This window comes from Peromyscus californicus, unplaced genomic scaffold (genome assembly GCF_007827085.1).
Source record: "Peromyscus californicus insignis strain IS unplaced genomic scaffold, ASM782708v3 Scaffold_6__1_contigs__length_162567912, whole genome shotgun sequence".
NCBI lineage: Eukaryota > Metazoa > Chordata > Mammalia > Rodentia > Cricetidae > Peromyscus > Peromyscus californicus.
In genome coordinates this window covers 141,608,962-141,625,302 of record NW_026294584.1, presented here as the reverse complement: position 1 = coordinate 141,625,302, position 16,341 = coordinate 141,608,962, and the positions used below count along the sequence as shown (strand labels likewise).

Genomic DNA, 16,341 nt, shown 5'->3' with positions numbered 1-16,341 from the left:
AGACAGTGACAAGGAAGCATCCTATAGTGAGAGCCCATAGGAAAGACAGGAGCAAGTGCACACCCCGTAGAGATGGGCACCTACTTTCTGAGGGCACACTCCAGCTCATTCTTCTGCTCATGGGCTTCTTGGAGCTGGGCAAAGACTGTGGCGAGGAGGTCTTCGAAGTTGGACAGTAAGTGGGGTTCATCCTTCTTCAGCTGCAACCACAGCTGCCTGACATCACCTTCACTGGGAGGGAAGGAGAGACATTAGCGGGGAGTGAGTAAATGAGGTTCTGGGGGAAATACAGCGGTTCCAGCCAGGGGAGTGAACAGCTGGAAACATCATTCCAGTCACCTTAAAAATAGCCATAGCAAGAGTTTACGGCACACCGTGTTTTCTACACCCTGCCTCCCTCCATCCTCACTCTGACCTGGGAGGCAGGTGTGGCATGCTAAGACCATTCCCTGGGACGAGGACAGAGTACAAGCTCATGCCCAGCCGCATGACTCCTGTGCTGGTCTCTCACTGTGCTGCCTCCCTCCTCTGTGATGGTCATGACCGACTGGACACATTGAGCTTGCACGGCAATGTGCTTGCCGGTATTATCTCAATAGTGAAGGCCAACACCGAGAGCTGGAGACTGTCACCCCTGGGAAGGATGTCCTCATGGCTGAGAGGTGGACATGCTGTCTTATGGGTGGTAGAATGTAATTGTCACCGCTGGGAAAGGAGGCAGATATGCAGCACCCCACTGGGGCCAGGTGGCACTGGGAGTGACTGGCAGGGGAAAGAGCGAGTCTGAAGGATGAGGAGACACAGACAGACAAGTGGGGAGTCAGACTGCAGGGAAGAGGTGCAGTGACAGGCCACAAGAATCGTGAGAAACAGGCATGTGGGGGTGAATACACACCCAAAGAAGCAGCGGAGGGAGAGATGGGCCATGATGACCCTGTCGTGAAGAGGGGAATGGGGAGAGCTGCGTGTGTGGGCCTCACTCTCCCCCTTTCTACACTCAGATATCTACAGCTGTGATTGAAGTATGAGAAGCACCAATCTGACTCATCCCCATTAAATCCTAAAGCCAATATGACCAGAGGGCAGGGCCAGGCACTCCCAGGATAAAGGAGAAAATCCTTCAGACCAGTGTAAACACTTTATTTGAGAAACTGCTCAGAAGGGATGTTGGGTCGGGTCATGTCAGTAGTGTTCTCGTGGCACAGATAGGACTCTCTGAATCCAACAGAAATAACTGCTGCTGACTGAATCCACATCTGGTTAGGGTATCATCATCACTGGCCCCTCTTCCTTCTCTCCTGCCTTCCCTCTGTCCTTCATTTCCATCCTTCCTGGCTTCTAGCCTATTCGAACAGACCATCCAATCACCGGCCCACCCATCTATCCATCAGTCCTCCATCCCTGCCTTCCCTGACATGATGGACTGAAGCCCTCGGAAGCCACCAAAGTGGATCTTCCTTCCCTTATGTTATTGTCATTAGGCCACAGCAACAGAAAGAAATGAACACAGGCCAAATCTTCCAATTTGTGATGACAAGTCACAGATCATTAATTGGCAAAATCATTCCACTAGGCCTCCAAGAAAAGCTGGGTGTCTGGGTATCCACTTCTGGAAGCTACCTCTTGTGGGACTACCAAGCAGTGTAGGTTAGAGAGGTCCAAGGAGGTCAACCAGTCTGCCTCTCTGCTTCTAGAACAACCCACAAGCCCTCTGTTGAGCATTAGACAGCTCTGAAGCCATTCCAACCTGCTGTGCTTCTTGTCTGTGGTTATGTTATTATGAACAGGCCCCCGCAGGCTACAGGGTGAGCCCATGTCAGTGAGGATGGGGACTGTCACTGTCTTCTCTGTTGGCCTTTATAAGCCATTCTTGAAACCATCTTTCAGGCATATCATTTTATCTCAGTTCTACACAGGCATTTAATGTGGTCCTTGGTGTTGTGGAATATTAGTTATAGAAGGGTTACATTTGTTTATGCTGTGGAATACTTGTTTAATGCTGCAAAAATGTGTTGCATTCTTTTATGTTGCAATTGTTTAACTCTGTGAAGCTGTGTTACTTTGCCTGTCTAAAACACCTGATTGGTCTAATAAAGAGCTGACTGACCAATAGCAAGGCAGGAGAAAGGATAGGCAGGGATGGGTGGCAGAGAGAACAAATAGGAAGAGAAATCTGGGAAGAGAAGATGAAGGAACCAGGAAAGGAGGAAAGGAGGATGCAAGGGGCCAGCCACCCAGCTACACAGCCAGCCACAGAGTAAGAAGAAAAGGAAAGATATACAGAAATAGAGAAAGATAAAAGCCCAGAGGCAAAAGGTAGATGGAATAATATAAGTTAAAAAAAGCTGGCTAGAAACAGGCCAAGCTAAAGCCGAGCATTGGTAAGAAAGAATAAGACTCCATGTGATTTGAGAGCTGGGTGGTGGGGTCCCAAAGACCAAAAGAGTAAAAGAGTCAGAGGAGTAAGAAAACAACACCTCAGTGTGACATCTAGTGAGCACTGACTTGAGAGCCCTTCAGGAAGGTGCCTGATGGTCCCTGCCATTTGTGACAGTGGCCTGTTCTTGGCACTGCCCTCTCCCTTCTCTTCTTACAGCAGAAGGCTTTATGGAGTCCCTGGCAGTGGTACCTGGGCTCTGGCCTCGTGAAGCTGAGTCATGAGTCTGACTAATGAGCTTCCCCAATGCCTGCCTATGTCCCTACCCTCTGTGTCCTGAGCATCACCCTGGCCTTATTCACAGCCCACATTCCTGCCCTGCAGCTGGTGGCAAGTTTTACTCCCTACCCATCCTCCTCCACCAGCCAGACTCTCTCCTGGGCCTCAGCCTGGCTCCGTGCTGCCCGACACACTCTTTTGTCAGCCTTTCTACCTCTGAGACTAAACTGATCTGCTATGAGCAGTACATTTCTCTGCTGACTGACCTTGCTGGATCACTTTCCACCCTGGGCCCTTCTCTTCCTGAAGGCATGACTTTCCAGTCATTAAACCATTCCCACCCTACATGAACACACACTCAGGCCATCTCTGATGCAGCACACTTTTCAGGGTGAGCAGACCCAAGGTCTGCAATGATGACAAGAAACAAGTGGTGTGGAGCACGGGAGAGGTGAGAAGGAATGCATGGGGTCCACATAGACTTACTCTTCCAAAACCTTCTGGACTCCAAGTTTATCCATCAGCATCTGGAACTGTGCTTCCTCATCGTGGTCCATGTCTTCCACATCCTCACCCTCTCTGGACTGATACACCTTCTCCTCTAGGAGCTGGGCCACCTGCTTGCCAGTCTCTTCCTCACTTTGGCTATTTTGACTGAAGAAGAAGTGACCTAGGAGAGTAGTTGGCAGGATATGAATCAGACATCCTCAGCCCAGGGAGGACTTGGCTTCCTCTTTTCCTGGAAATCATGCCAAGTTTGCCCTAGAGAAGCAAAAGGGGGATCCCTCTATAGCAAAGATCCATGGACACTGAATCTGGAGATTGTGTTCTTTGATCTTCCATTTGCGTTCTGACAGAGATGCCAGAGCCTGGAGACAGTGCCTGGGAAGCAGGCTGGCTCCTCAGTGGATCTCTAAATATTAGATGTACAGCATGTGTCTTTGGAGGATGCAGCTCAGTGGTAGAGCATTTGCCTAGCATAACCAAGGCCCTGGATTTAATTCCAAGTACTATCACCAAAGAAAAACAATAAGAAAAAAAGCATATCTTCTCCTGTTTGGGCATTAAGTGGTAAGGATGTTCCCTCCATCACTCTCCAGAAGCCTGTCTTGCTATGCCCATCATCAGCACCACTGCACATGTATAGGCAACTTTCTCTATATTCACACTGGCTGGCGTGACAGCAATGTGTCCCACCCTCTCAAGTCAACGGAAAGTTCCAGGAGATCAGGAAAGGCATCTGATATGCCTGAGGAAATTACACAGCTCTTTGCAGGAGGCAGAGAGATGGAGAAACTGGCCTACTGGTTCATCTCATCTAGAGGTAGGATCTGGATTCTTTACCATACTCCCAGATCTTAGCTCTCTTTCCTGCTAGTGACCTTATGCCTGACTGTGCTATTCAAACCTAGAAATTTCTCTGGTAGCTGCTGCCTCTCAGCTGGACTTAGGCTGAGCTATCCTGTTATCACACACTTTTATTTTGTCTATCAAGGCAGGAAATATGGGCTGAAAATCCTGGCACAGCTTCCTGCTGATGCCAAACCTGCCCAAGCTCCCATGTGGGGGCCCTGGCAGGGACAGTGCAGGGCCACAGAGGTATGAAAAGTCAAGGCAGGCATGTGAGAAGAGCCAGTAGTCTACTCCCCTCAACCTCCGGCTCTGCACTGCACCTCCCCAAAAGAGTAGAAAAACCCCAGAGAGATTCCAAAAGAGGTGGAGGGAACAGGAATATATGTTACACAGCTTCAGGGAGACTCCCAGCCCTGGGTCCCCAGCACCCACCAGAACTTACTAAATCCAGCGGTGAACTCCTCTGGGGTCAGAAAGCCATTGCCGTCAGCATCCAGGGCATCAAACACATGCTCCAGTTCTTCCAGACTTAGGGGTAGCTCCTGATGTAGCCTCTGAAAGCAATCCAGATCACACTGGTCAGCATAGTGATGGTCACGGGGACCTAGAGCTTGGCTCAGGCCTACAAAAGCCTTGAACATTGTCCTCCCTTCCATATTAGTGCAGAGACCCTTTGTTGGGTGCCAACTAATGGGTCAGACAATTTTCTATATGATTTATAAAGAAACATATGTATAAGAATTTCTATTTTCATTTAATTCTAATGATACCCCTTTGGGGTAGATATTATTATTCCCATTTTACAGATAAAGTTTAAAGGTAAACTGCCAGCCCCAGGGTCATATAGTCAAGGAGTCAAATTCAGCTCTGACTTCCAAGCTGGTACTCCTAGCACTGTCAAGGACCAATGCTGTATGGGACTGAATAGCTCTAGGTAGATTCAGGATGTGGTGTTCTGAAGCTAAGTGGCACCACAGATGCCTAGGACACAACATTGGCATCTGGAAACCTCTCAATCAAAGCAGGAGAGGGAGTAGGGCCTGGTGGCACAGGTCTGTAATCCTAGCTACTTGGAAGGTTGAGGCAGGAGGATGCCAAGTTCAAGACTAGCCTTGGTAACTTGGTGAGACTTGTGTTTCAAAACCAAAAGTAAAAACAGGCTGAGGATGTAGCTGAATTGTAGAGAACTTATATAGCCTGCATAAGGCCCCAGGTTTGACCCTTAGCATATAAATAAATAAATAAATAAATAAATAAATAAATAAATAAATAAATAAATAGTAGTAGGAAAGACAGAGAGAAGGAAGGACAAAGGCTCATGGAGCCACCGTGCGCACCCTGGTCTTTTCCTCTGAGTACCCCCTTTCCTGAGCCATGCTACCTTCCCTATTATGTGGGTCTTCCTTAGTGGCGGCCTTCTGTCCCAGGGACTCAATGCTATTCTTGTAAGTAGTTGTGGACATATTTGGTTCCTTAGCTCTGAGGATGCTGGATAAGGCCCCTCCTAACTGCAAAGTGACCCCCACATACAGTGTCCCACTCTGATTTGAACGTGAAATGTCCCCCCACAAGTTCAAGGGATCGAACACTTAGTCCCTCAACTGATGGTGTTGTTATAGGAGGTTGTGGGGTCTAGCTGGGGAAGGTAGGTCACTGGGGAGGGCCCTGGAGGTTCAGAGCCTGCACACACTGTCAGCATGAGGAATGAGGTAGCCGAGCTGTCCACACTTCCCTCTGGCATCTGTCTGTCTGGTGCGAAATGGCCCCAGGCCAGAGCAAGAGTCCTCCTGTACCTAACAATCCATCTCCAAGTGAGGATCCCCAAGAGACTTCGTTAGCTCTCGGCTGGCCCTCCTTCTCCTCAGGAACCCAAGGGCCAGCTGCACGAACTCCTCCTGTGCAAGTGGCTGACAGCATTAGCTAGCACACACAGGGCTTTGTAAGAAGGAAAGTGGGCACACATGTGGACAGCTAGAGTCGGCAGGTGGGACAGCCCATGACAACCTGGAGGGAGCGCTTGTTCACAGTCTTTTAGCTGATGAGCTATAAAGCATCATTTGGCTGGTCTGTGCATTAACGGTGGCATTTAGGACACATTACCAAGTGGGAAGGCAGGCTAATGGGAAAGCCATTTGGAAGAACTGAATTAAATATGAATGGGTTTTTTCAAGAAAGGAAAAGAGAGGGAAAGTGTATGCAAGGACTCTAGAAACTCAACGGCATAGCAGACATCAACCGCCCATAAACCAGCTGTGGCAAGAACGCAGGGAGAGAATTCAGGGTGGGAGAGTGTTGAGTTTGCAAGTAGGAAGCTTATTGGCTCCACTGGAAATGAGAGATGTTCCCCCTGGAGGTAGGATGAAACCTCCTTGGCTCCCACCACAGTCGGATCCCAAGGCTTTCTTTGGGATTAGATTTCCTCCCTCCCTAGTCAGCTTCAGGTTGCTGGATCTGGCAGAACATTAATAGCTTCCATTATACTTTAGCTGGAAAGATCAGGAAGGAAACTCTAAAGGTCAGAGGGACCCTCAACCGGCCTTTCGTCCTCTACACATGTGTGTACATGAACACACAGGTGCCATACCAAGTTTGTAGGTAGTGTGAATCAGGGAGGAGTCTCCAGACTCAAGCTCAACCACCTTCCCCAAGCGCGTGGTTACAGTTTCACTCAAATGACACTCACATAGGAGAAGCAGCTGGAGGAGAGCCATGTTTAAGGCCAGAAGTGCACACACCCTCTTCCTTTGGGTGTCCACAGCAGCCTGATCAGACCTGTTTCTTGCCTATGGTATAGCTCAGCTATTCTGAGCATCATTAGGATAGCTGAAGCTCTATCTGTCTCCATCCCATGACAGACTGCCATGTGCTTGACTTTAGTAGGTCGGTTGGTATAGACAGGGCCTTCTCAACGTCTGAGAATGGACCATTTCATTCTCAGGAGAAGTTGAGGGGGTCAAGGGGGTAGGGGAACAATGTAGGACTGTCCTACATTGTATGATACTCCTAATGCTAAACCTGTCACTGCCTGGTTTTGTATGGTCAGTGAAGAAAGAATGGTAAGGCCAGGTGTTTAGAACTAAGAATAAGCCTCTGTGTGTGATTTGGGACCTGGGTGGTGGGCCCCCCAAAAGGTCAAAGACCAACCAACAACATTTTGGTGTACCAACATGGGGCTCGAATTTCCATAGTGCCTGAGAGAGCTGAAAAAAAAAAAAGTAAAAGAAAAAGAAAAAGGACATGGCTCCTTTAAGAGGCGCTGCTAGCAGGGCAGCAGCTAAATAAAAATGGCAAGCTAAGTTAAAAAAAAAAAATGCCTGGGCAGCTCAGGTACTGACATTCCATAGGTAAGAAGGTTTAATGCAGTTCAGAACCTCTGACCAGACTGTGAGCTTTAGGCTTGGCTTTCAGGACTGGAGAAGTGGGTAGAACCAACTAAGAGCTTGTGGAAGTTTCAGGTGTAGGTTAGCAGTTTAAAGATTTGCTCACGCAGTCAAAGAAGGCTAAAAGATAGGCAGTAAAAGAGGTCTAGATGGAAAAAAAAATGAAATAAAACTCTAAACAGGCTACAGTGTTTAACAATGTGCATAGGCTTAAGAAAAGGAAAAGGATATATTCTTAGAAAGAAATGAATAGTTTAAAAATAATAATAAAGTCTTTAAAGAGAGAGTAAAAGTAATATAAAAGAAAAAAGCCACGTAAGATGGGAAATACACAGGAAGTCTGGATCCTGTATGTTCATTGTGTTGATTTTGAATTTTTTGATTGTTCAAAAGCAAAAGACAGCTTCAAAGAGACCTGGAATTGAAAGAAGGACTGTTGAAATAAATCAGCCTGTATACTTTAGGAATGCCTTAACTTTTAAAAAGTCAAAAAATATATTTGTCAAATTAAAATCAAAAATGCTTTGGAGATTGGTTCCCACAGGAGATGAGAGGCTGTGGATTCCTTCAGGGTTAATATGGATCAGGTTTGATCAGGGGAGACCTCCTGAACCTTGACAGGTGACATCTATCAGTAAAGGTTACTGCTAGTCTTCCCAGGACCTGGTCATTATCTCAAAATTTTCTCTCTGGGACCCTAAAGGTACTTAATCCACAGACAGCAGGAAGCAGTTTGGAGAACATGACCTCCACATTCCCAAGAGGGGTGTGGGAGGCTTTTGGTTATTTGGTGGGTTATGGATGTTTGTTATCATTTAGGGGGATATAGTATATTGATACAAATTTAAAGTTATTTTTGTTACACTGTATACATGTTTCTACCCTTGTTTAAAGGATTTTTGTATATTGATAAAAATTTAAGGTTATTTTTGTTATTTATATATATATATATAAACAAAAAAATATAAACAAAAAATAAAAAAACATATATATATATATATATATATGTTTCTATTCTTGTTTAAGGTTATTGCACCTATGCAGTTTATTTACAATTATAAGGCAAAATTCTAGTTTTTGAAAGCTGTTATTATAAACTATATAGGATAATCAGGAAACATAGGTTAGTCATTTATAACAAATTTGTAGATATGTTAGGAATGCTTTCCAGATCATACAGAGATATATTTTAGATAGACAGCTGGTCTTTGAACCTTTCCAAGACCTATAGAATATGGCATTTAAAATGTTTGCTAACATAAAGTTTTCATGACAATGAGACACATCTGCTCCTGGCAGCACCAATTTACTTCAGAGATGATGAGCATTGAAGAAACTCCTTATGGAGTTTGCTTTCATTGTGGCAAGGTTAGCCACTGGGCAAAGAAACTGCTCTTGCCTTTGACTGCTGACAAATGTGCTATGCAGACTAGACAGGACACACAGGAAAAAGAACTGTTGAACTTTGTCCAAATAAGGCAGGATAGTCCTTCAAAATTCCTGCTTCGCAGAAGAGTCTGTCAGATATTCTGCAGGACACAGAGAAAAGTGACTGATGAACTTTGCCAATACAAGGCAGGACAGTCCTTAAAAATTCCACTTCACTAAAAAGTTTGCCAGATATTCTGGGCCTGTAGGCTGAAAATGGACGCCCCAATGTTGCAGAGGAACTCTGGGTGACTGTCCAGGCAGCCAAATGTCTCTGTTGTTAGGTTATATTATATCCTTCTGGGTCCTTGATGGAGTTGAAGGCTAAATAGTTATAGTTGCAGTTTTCCTTAGTTATGATAGAAAGGAATTAGGTGTATAATTTTTGATTCACTAAGATAGGATAGATAATACATTATTTTTTCTGAATGTGCTAACTACAAATGGACAGAATATTGTAAATGTAATTTTTACTTGATAACTGTTTTGTTTTACATAGTTTTACTATGTTAAAATTAAAACCTTTATTTTTATTTAGACAAAAAGAAGAAAACGCAGAATATTATTTCAAGGTGTTACTTTTGTTTATGTTGCATTTGTTTAACTCTGTGAAGCTGTGTTACTATGCCTGTCTAAAACACCTGATGGTCTAATAAAGGACTGAACGGCCAATAGCAAGGCAGGAGAAAGGATAGGCAGGGCTGGCAGGCAGAGAGAATATATATAGAGAGAAATCTGGGAAGAAAAAAGGAGGAGCCAGAGAAGGAGGAGCCAGCCACCCAGCAACACAGCAAGCCATGGAGTAACAGTAAGATTTAGAGAGAACAGGAGAAGCCCAGAGGCAAAAGGTAGATGTATAATTTAAAATTAAGAAAATCTGGCAAGAAACAAGTCAAGCCGAGGCTGGGTGTTTATAACTAAGAATAAGCCTCCCTGTGAGATTTATTTGGGAGCTGGGTGGTGGGCCCCCCAAAAGACCAAAGACCAACCAACAACAGAATGGCTTTTACATTTTTAAGTGGCTAGAAAAAAAAACGAAGAATCATAGTGACACACAAAAAATTGCATAAAATTTAAATTTTTTCAGTACTGAGACTTGAACCTACAGCCTTTGAGATGCTAGATAAGTTCTAATATTGAAATACATCCCCACCTCCTTTTAATTTTTTTTTTGAGACAAGATCTCACTGAGTTACTCCCTGGCTTTGAACCAACAGTTCTGCCTCAGCCTCCTCAGTAGCTGAGTTTACAGGTATGTGCCATCACACCCCATTTATGTAGATTTATGTGGTGCTAGAGATTAAACTTGGGGTTCACCAATGCTAGCTAGACAAGCACTCTCTCGGGGGTCACATCCTCAGACTCCTATGGTATACTAAGTCCATCATGTGACTACCACCAGGTCCTATAGTCTTGTGGTAAGGGCCATTGAATGAACAGATACCAGGTTCCCCACACAGCATATGCTGGCAGCGGCTCCAGAGCAAAGGCCTTTTCTGGAAAGAGGTTGCTTCTGGCAGGTGGCCCATGTGAAGCTCAGGGTGGGGACCCCTCTCACCTGCATGTCCGTCCTGGCGATGAAGCCCTTGCCTTCGGAGTCACATGTCTGGAAGAATTCCTGTGCTTTCCTCCACACAACACTCCGGTCTGGCACTTGCTCCTCCACCTCCAGCCTCTCCGGGTGGTCCGGCTGCTCCACACAGGTTCCATTTTTCTGCCACCCAGGGCCTGGTATCTGGGAGCTGGAGTCTCCCCTTTCCTTGGGCGTGGCCATCAGACCTGTGGATTTCTTTGTGGATTTTCAGAACCTGAGCAGGGGAGATGGGAAAATGAAGTGTGTGACCAGGGTGGAGCAAGACAGAAAAAGAGCAGGAAAGGAGAAAAACGGGTTCCAGAGCTGGTCACTAGCACGTCCTGACATCTCTTAGCAACGGACTCTTAATTATCAGGGCTCAGGACCAGTGGGATTTACAGGAAAAGCTGTTAGATCAGCCAGTCTGTCAAATGAGAGAGAATCAAGGGAAGGGAAGGAACACATGAAAGGAGATGAGCTAGAGGGTGCCCTACACTCTCCCAACTTAAATAGCCACCCAACACCAAAGGAGACAAATGGATACGTGTGGGGCGTCTACCCACCAAACCCACAGCTTCCCACAGTTTCCTTGAGTGTGAGCAGCAGGAAATATTAGATAGAAGGATTTATATTGGGGAGATAAATAGATAGAAAATAAAGGACAGCCTCGAGAGGGCCTGGAACCTTTTCCAACGGGCTCAACTGTCTCTGCCCCAGGGTATTTATAGAGACACCAAGGGGTGGAGCAAAAGACCTCCTCCCCCAGCATAGCCAAGTGCAGACCATCTCAGACACCTGCACTCAGGCCCGTGGTCCTAATCATCCTCTATGTGGACATGCTGGGTAAAGCCACGAGGAACCTGAAAATGGGCAAATTGTAGTGTGTAAACACAACAGAAGCTACTCTGCACAAATAGGGAATGAACAGGATCTTGAGTAACAAAAATGGATAAATTTCAAAATAATCACACAAACACAAGAAGCAAGGAAGAATACGTGTCACCTGATTCCACTTACATAAATTTGTTTACAGTTTTTGTCCAAGTTTATTATTGCATTTGATCACGATTCCACTTACATAAATTTGTTTACAGTTTTTGTCCAAGTTTATTATTGCATTTGATCACATTTCTGGAAACTGGAAACAACCATGACAGAAAGGTGATATGGGGTGAGGGAAGATGAGAAAGAAGAGATACAGACAGGATACAGACAGATAGGATCCTTACCTTCATTTCCTGAGTGTGACATGTGAGTACATGGTAGACTCACAGATCTATTAACTTATTCATTGATCCCTAGTGGTCTCTCAGTATCCCTGAGGGATCGCTCCAGACTCCTCACCCTGCTAAAAAATCTGAGTGCTTAAATTCCTTATACAAAATGGGCTGTATTTTTATATAACCTATACATATTCTACCATATATTTTATTTATTTATTTAGAGACAGAGCCTCATGGTGTAACCCAAGCCAACCTCATATTTGTGATCCTCCTGCCTCAGTCTCCCATGTGCTGGGGTCACAGATGTGTGTCACCACATCTCTCTCCTACCATATGCCATCTAGAGAAGGCTTATAATGTCTGCTATAGTTTAAGTGTTATGTAAACAGTTCTTAAACTATAGAGTCTAGAGGAAAAAGCTTATGCCTGCTCAGTACACACATAGTCTTTAATACTTCCCATGTTTAGTTGGATGTAGAACCCCAACATATGGAAGACTGACAGCATTCATTCATACACACACACACACACACACACACACACACACACACATATGCACACAAATCTATGTCAAAATTTATCAAGCTACAGACTTCAAAGTCATGCAGCTTATCGTATGTCAATAACTCAATGAGTGTATTGAGAAGGAAGAGGAAGATGAGGAATTATTGTTGTGTTGGGGCCACTACCTTCTTCTGTCTCCCTAGGCCTAATCAATATAGCTTAGTCTATTGCTTATATATATGCATACATAATTTTATGTGTACGGTTGTTTGCATGTATGTCTGTACACCCCATGTGTGCAGTACCTATAGAGGCCAGAAGAGGGCATTGGATCCCCTAGAACTGAAGTTACAGATGGTTGTGAGCTGACACTGGGAACGGAACCTGGGTCCTCTGGCAGAGCAGCTGGTGCTCTGGACCACTAGCCCCCAGGCTATTGTATTTAACTGTGATTCTTCCTTTGAAATTCAATTAAGCAATTTCCCTGTGGAAACTTCCAGACTGTGCAGGGAGCTAAGCAAACCATAAACCAGTGGTTCTCAACCTTCCTAATGCTGCAACACTACAGTTCCTCATGTTGTGGTGACCCCCAACTATAAAATTATTTCATGGCTACTTCATAACTGTAATTCTGCTACTGTTATGAATTGTAATGAATATCTGATGTGCAGGATATTTGATATTTGACCCCAAGGTTGAGAATTGCTACCCTAAACACACAGAAGTAGGGCAGAGCTCTTGGGAAAGGCCACTTATCTACGGCATCCAACCTTCTTTCCTTTCCCCTGAGGCCCCTGGATTGATCTGAAATCTTTGCACAGCTTGGGTGAGTTTTCCCAGGGCAGTGGGGGATAAAACATCTCAAAGCAAAGTGGAATCCCTGTACTGAGCTCAGTACCTGGAGAGAGCCCAAGGAAGCCTTAACCTTGGGGATAGACTGGGTTCTTGTCTCCAAGATTTGCTGTTAGAGGGGTTGGTGAGATGGCTCAGCAGGTAAATGCACTTGCCAGGCAAGTCTGGTGACCCAAGTTCAATTCCCAGGACCCAGGTAAAGATAAAAGGGGAGAACTGGCTCCATAAATTTGTCCTCTGACCTTTGCACTCATACAGTGGTATTTGTACACACACACATGCATATACAATAGTAATATTTTTAATTAAAATATTTTCCATTTAGACCAAAAGACAGTACAGTCACAAAAAAGACAGGCTAAGTTCCATCCTCCTTATAGCCTGCCTGCCTGCCTCCCTCCCTCCTTCCTTCTTTCCTCCTAACTGAAGACCAACCCCCGGACCATGCCATGCTAAGCCCACTCCATCACTGAGCTACATCCCTCAGATGAACATACGTCATACCTGTCTGTGGCTAAACCACTCTTTTCCTCCAGAATAATTCCACAAAAACACTTTACATGCAGATGGAAATTATCCAGTCCTTAAACATTCCTAGGAAGATTTCCCAGTCATCCAGAGTAATTCTAGCAGCTTAAGTGTGCAATCAGAAAGTTTGTAGATCAAACCTAAATCTCTCCTGAGGGTTTAAAGTGAATTTCTGCCTTAATCTGATTTCAGCTGCTACTTCTCTCCTCACTATACCTGCTGCCAACTTGAAGGTGGCCACTAAGTCACATGGATTCCCCTTGAATCCCTTCTGCAGCCAGCAGCTAGAAGATCAAAGCCCCAAAGCATCCCTGGGAGCCATTCAAATCTCTTGAACTATCCAGGTCTCAGTAGGAGGAGAACCCCATGTGCAGTGGGACCCCAAACTCTCAGAGATTAGCTCAGAGCTGGCAGGGCTGAAATGGGGCAGTTCTTGCCAAACAATCAACTCAGCATACACACCCCCTGCTCTCACTCGGGAGAGAAGGAAGGATGAAGTGACCATCACACTTGAGCTTCTGTGAGGCAGAATGGGGAGAGCCAAGTTGCCCCAGGTTCAAATCCTGCCTCCATCACTGCCTAGCTGTGGGACACAAAATGAGTTAGGTGACATTTTCACAATTCCCTTTTCCCACCTGTAAAATGCAAGAGACAGGGCAAGCAGAGCTGGGAATAAAAATTATCAAGGGAGAGAAGATATTAGATACATATCTGCATTTGTTTGGGGGACCTGACAAGCTGATCTCTTTCCCATAAGAAAACAGCATCTCCCTCCGCTGCAGCTGTCCCTGGGCAACTACCTGTTATCATTACCACTATTGTTGTTGTTGAAATCAAACTGGCTTCCTCCACCTCAGTTGTATTTCAGCAAGCCAAACTAATGAAACATATATATGTATAAATATGTATACACACATATAATAGCCTATCCATTAGTGACTTTTTCCCTGTTGCTGGGATAGAATGCCATGACCAAGGCAACTTACAGAAGGGAGAGTTTGTTTTCACTTACGATTTCAGAGGGACAGGAATCCACCATGGTAGGGAGGCGAGAGAGCAAGAGGCAGGGGCGGCAGCTGGAGTGAGGTGCTGAGAGCTCAGATCCCGAACTACAAGCACAAAGCAGAGAGAGAGAGAGAGAGAGAGAGAGAGAGAGAGAGAGAGAGAGAGAGAGAGAGAGAGAGAACCAGAAGTGACTAAGGCTTGTTAATCTCAAAGTGACATACTTCCTTCAGCAAGACTGTTCTTCCTAAACCTCCCAAATAGTGCCACCAACTGGGGACCAAGTGTTAAGACATGCCCAGACTATGGGGGGAACGTTTCTTATTTCTCAGTTTCTCATTCATCATATATATCTTCATGTGCTTTCATTACTTTCCCTCTCTCTCTCTCATATGAGAGAGGAAGAGGAGAAGAGAGCAAGCACATGAAGAAAAAAGTCAAGGTTCATGAATCTAGCACAGACTTGCCAGCTGGGCGGAACAAGGGGAAGTGGCCTCACCCACACCAGACCACCAGGAAGAGGACAAGCCCCCCAAAAGGGTCAGGTGTATGCAAGCACCTTTGATAAGCCCAGATTCCCTCTGGCAGTCTGCTGTAGCTTATGCAATCCTCCAGTCAGCATCCTTTCTCCTCAAATTAGGTCCAATTTCCATTTTCTAGCCTCCAGGGAGACAGAGAACAGCTGTCTTACCTCTATGAAATAATTCTTCCAGGTTCGGACAGCTGTTATTAAACACCCCCCTCCACACTCCCCTGATCTATTATAAGATACATTAAAGGCCCTTGCTAATGGCTTCAGGTCTCACCAAGATGGTTGCTAGTCACCCTAATTCCTCTAATAATTAGTGGTTGTAAACCACTTTGAAGATAAAAGGCATTTTATAAGAGCTAAGTCCTATTATGATTAGCTTCCCAATACTTCCTCCCCAACACTGATGAGCACATCAAAGCCAAGTGCAGTCCCAGTAAGCTATCAGCTGCTTAATTAGATGTGTTTCAAGGCAGCTGGTATATATTAAAGAAACTGCTGCAAAATTTATCAACATTAGAAGAGTGGCCGCTTTCTTCCTAATGTGAACAAGCTCTTTTCAAAGGCTGTCAGCTCTGATGCCTGTGAGACAGGAGCTCGGAGAGGCCTGAGTGCTAATGCATACTCCAGGTCGACGAGGGAAAGGCACTCTCAGCTCCTGGCTTTGCATAACATCTTGTCAACAGGATTCTACATACCCTGTCTTTTGATTTTGCAAACATGCTGTGATGTAAACAAGGAAAGTCACACTGTCTCTGCTGCATAGACGAGGACCATGCATACAACCATGGCTTTGCAGGGATTTACACCAGTGTGGTGGAGCTAATCAAGGTTAAGGTCCCAGACCAATAGTAACGGATGTGCCATGATTGGTGCTCCACTCAGACACTCTGAAATGTTTGTGCACCATTGCCAGGCTCCTGGGTGCTCTGGCTTCTCATTGCCTGCACCTGTGCTTCTTATAAAGCCGACTCCGGCTACTGGAGTTATTTAGTTCACAGAGGCAGAGCCAAAAATGTCTGAAAGTTTCCTCAACGCTTCTAAATAGCTTTCAACCGGTGACTGACCTGGGGTGGGGAGGTGAAAGGCCAGTACCCTTGTCTCGGCGAGGGCAACGGCTGAGTTGTGAGTTGTACTCCCAAACACTGGGCAGGACCAGAGGCTGGAACCTTGCCTCAGTTCTTGCTTTGGCTTCTCCCCCTCTGCAGCCTGCTCCCCTCCCTCTTACTGGACTCTCCTGGGCACATCCCCCCTTGAAAACACCCGCCTGTAAATAGCCCTCTCAGGCTAGGCTTCTACAATCCCATGCCAGG

The 16,341-nt window shown here is 45.5% G+C and overlaps 1 protein-coding gene across 1 annotated transcript in view; it reads right to left on the bottom strand.

The window, feature by feature from the left end:
- Positions 1-14,616, bottom strand: part of Cracr2a (calcium release activated channel regulator 2A) — a 73,356-nt gene extending 58,740 nt beyond the window's left edge. Inside the window, exons 1-5 of the mRNA XM_052720421.1 lie at positions 14,510-14,616; positions 10,376-10,625; positions 4,452-4,563; positions 3,143-3,326; positions 85-231 (exon numbers count right to left, since the gene is read on the bottom strand). Coding sequence (XP_052576381.1) covers positions 85-231; positions 3,143-3,326; positions 4,452-4,563; positions 10,376-10,591 — 659 coding nt within the window. The 5' untranslated portion in view covers positions 10,592-10,625; positions 14,510-14,616. The remainder of the gene's footprint in view (positions 1-84; positions 232-3,142; positions 3,327-4,451; positions 4,564-10,375; positions 10,626-14,509) is intronic.
- Between the last annotated feature and the right edge of the window lie 1,725 nt (positions 14,617-16,341).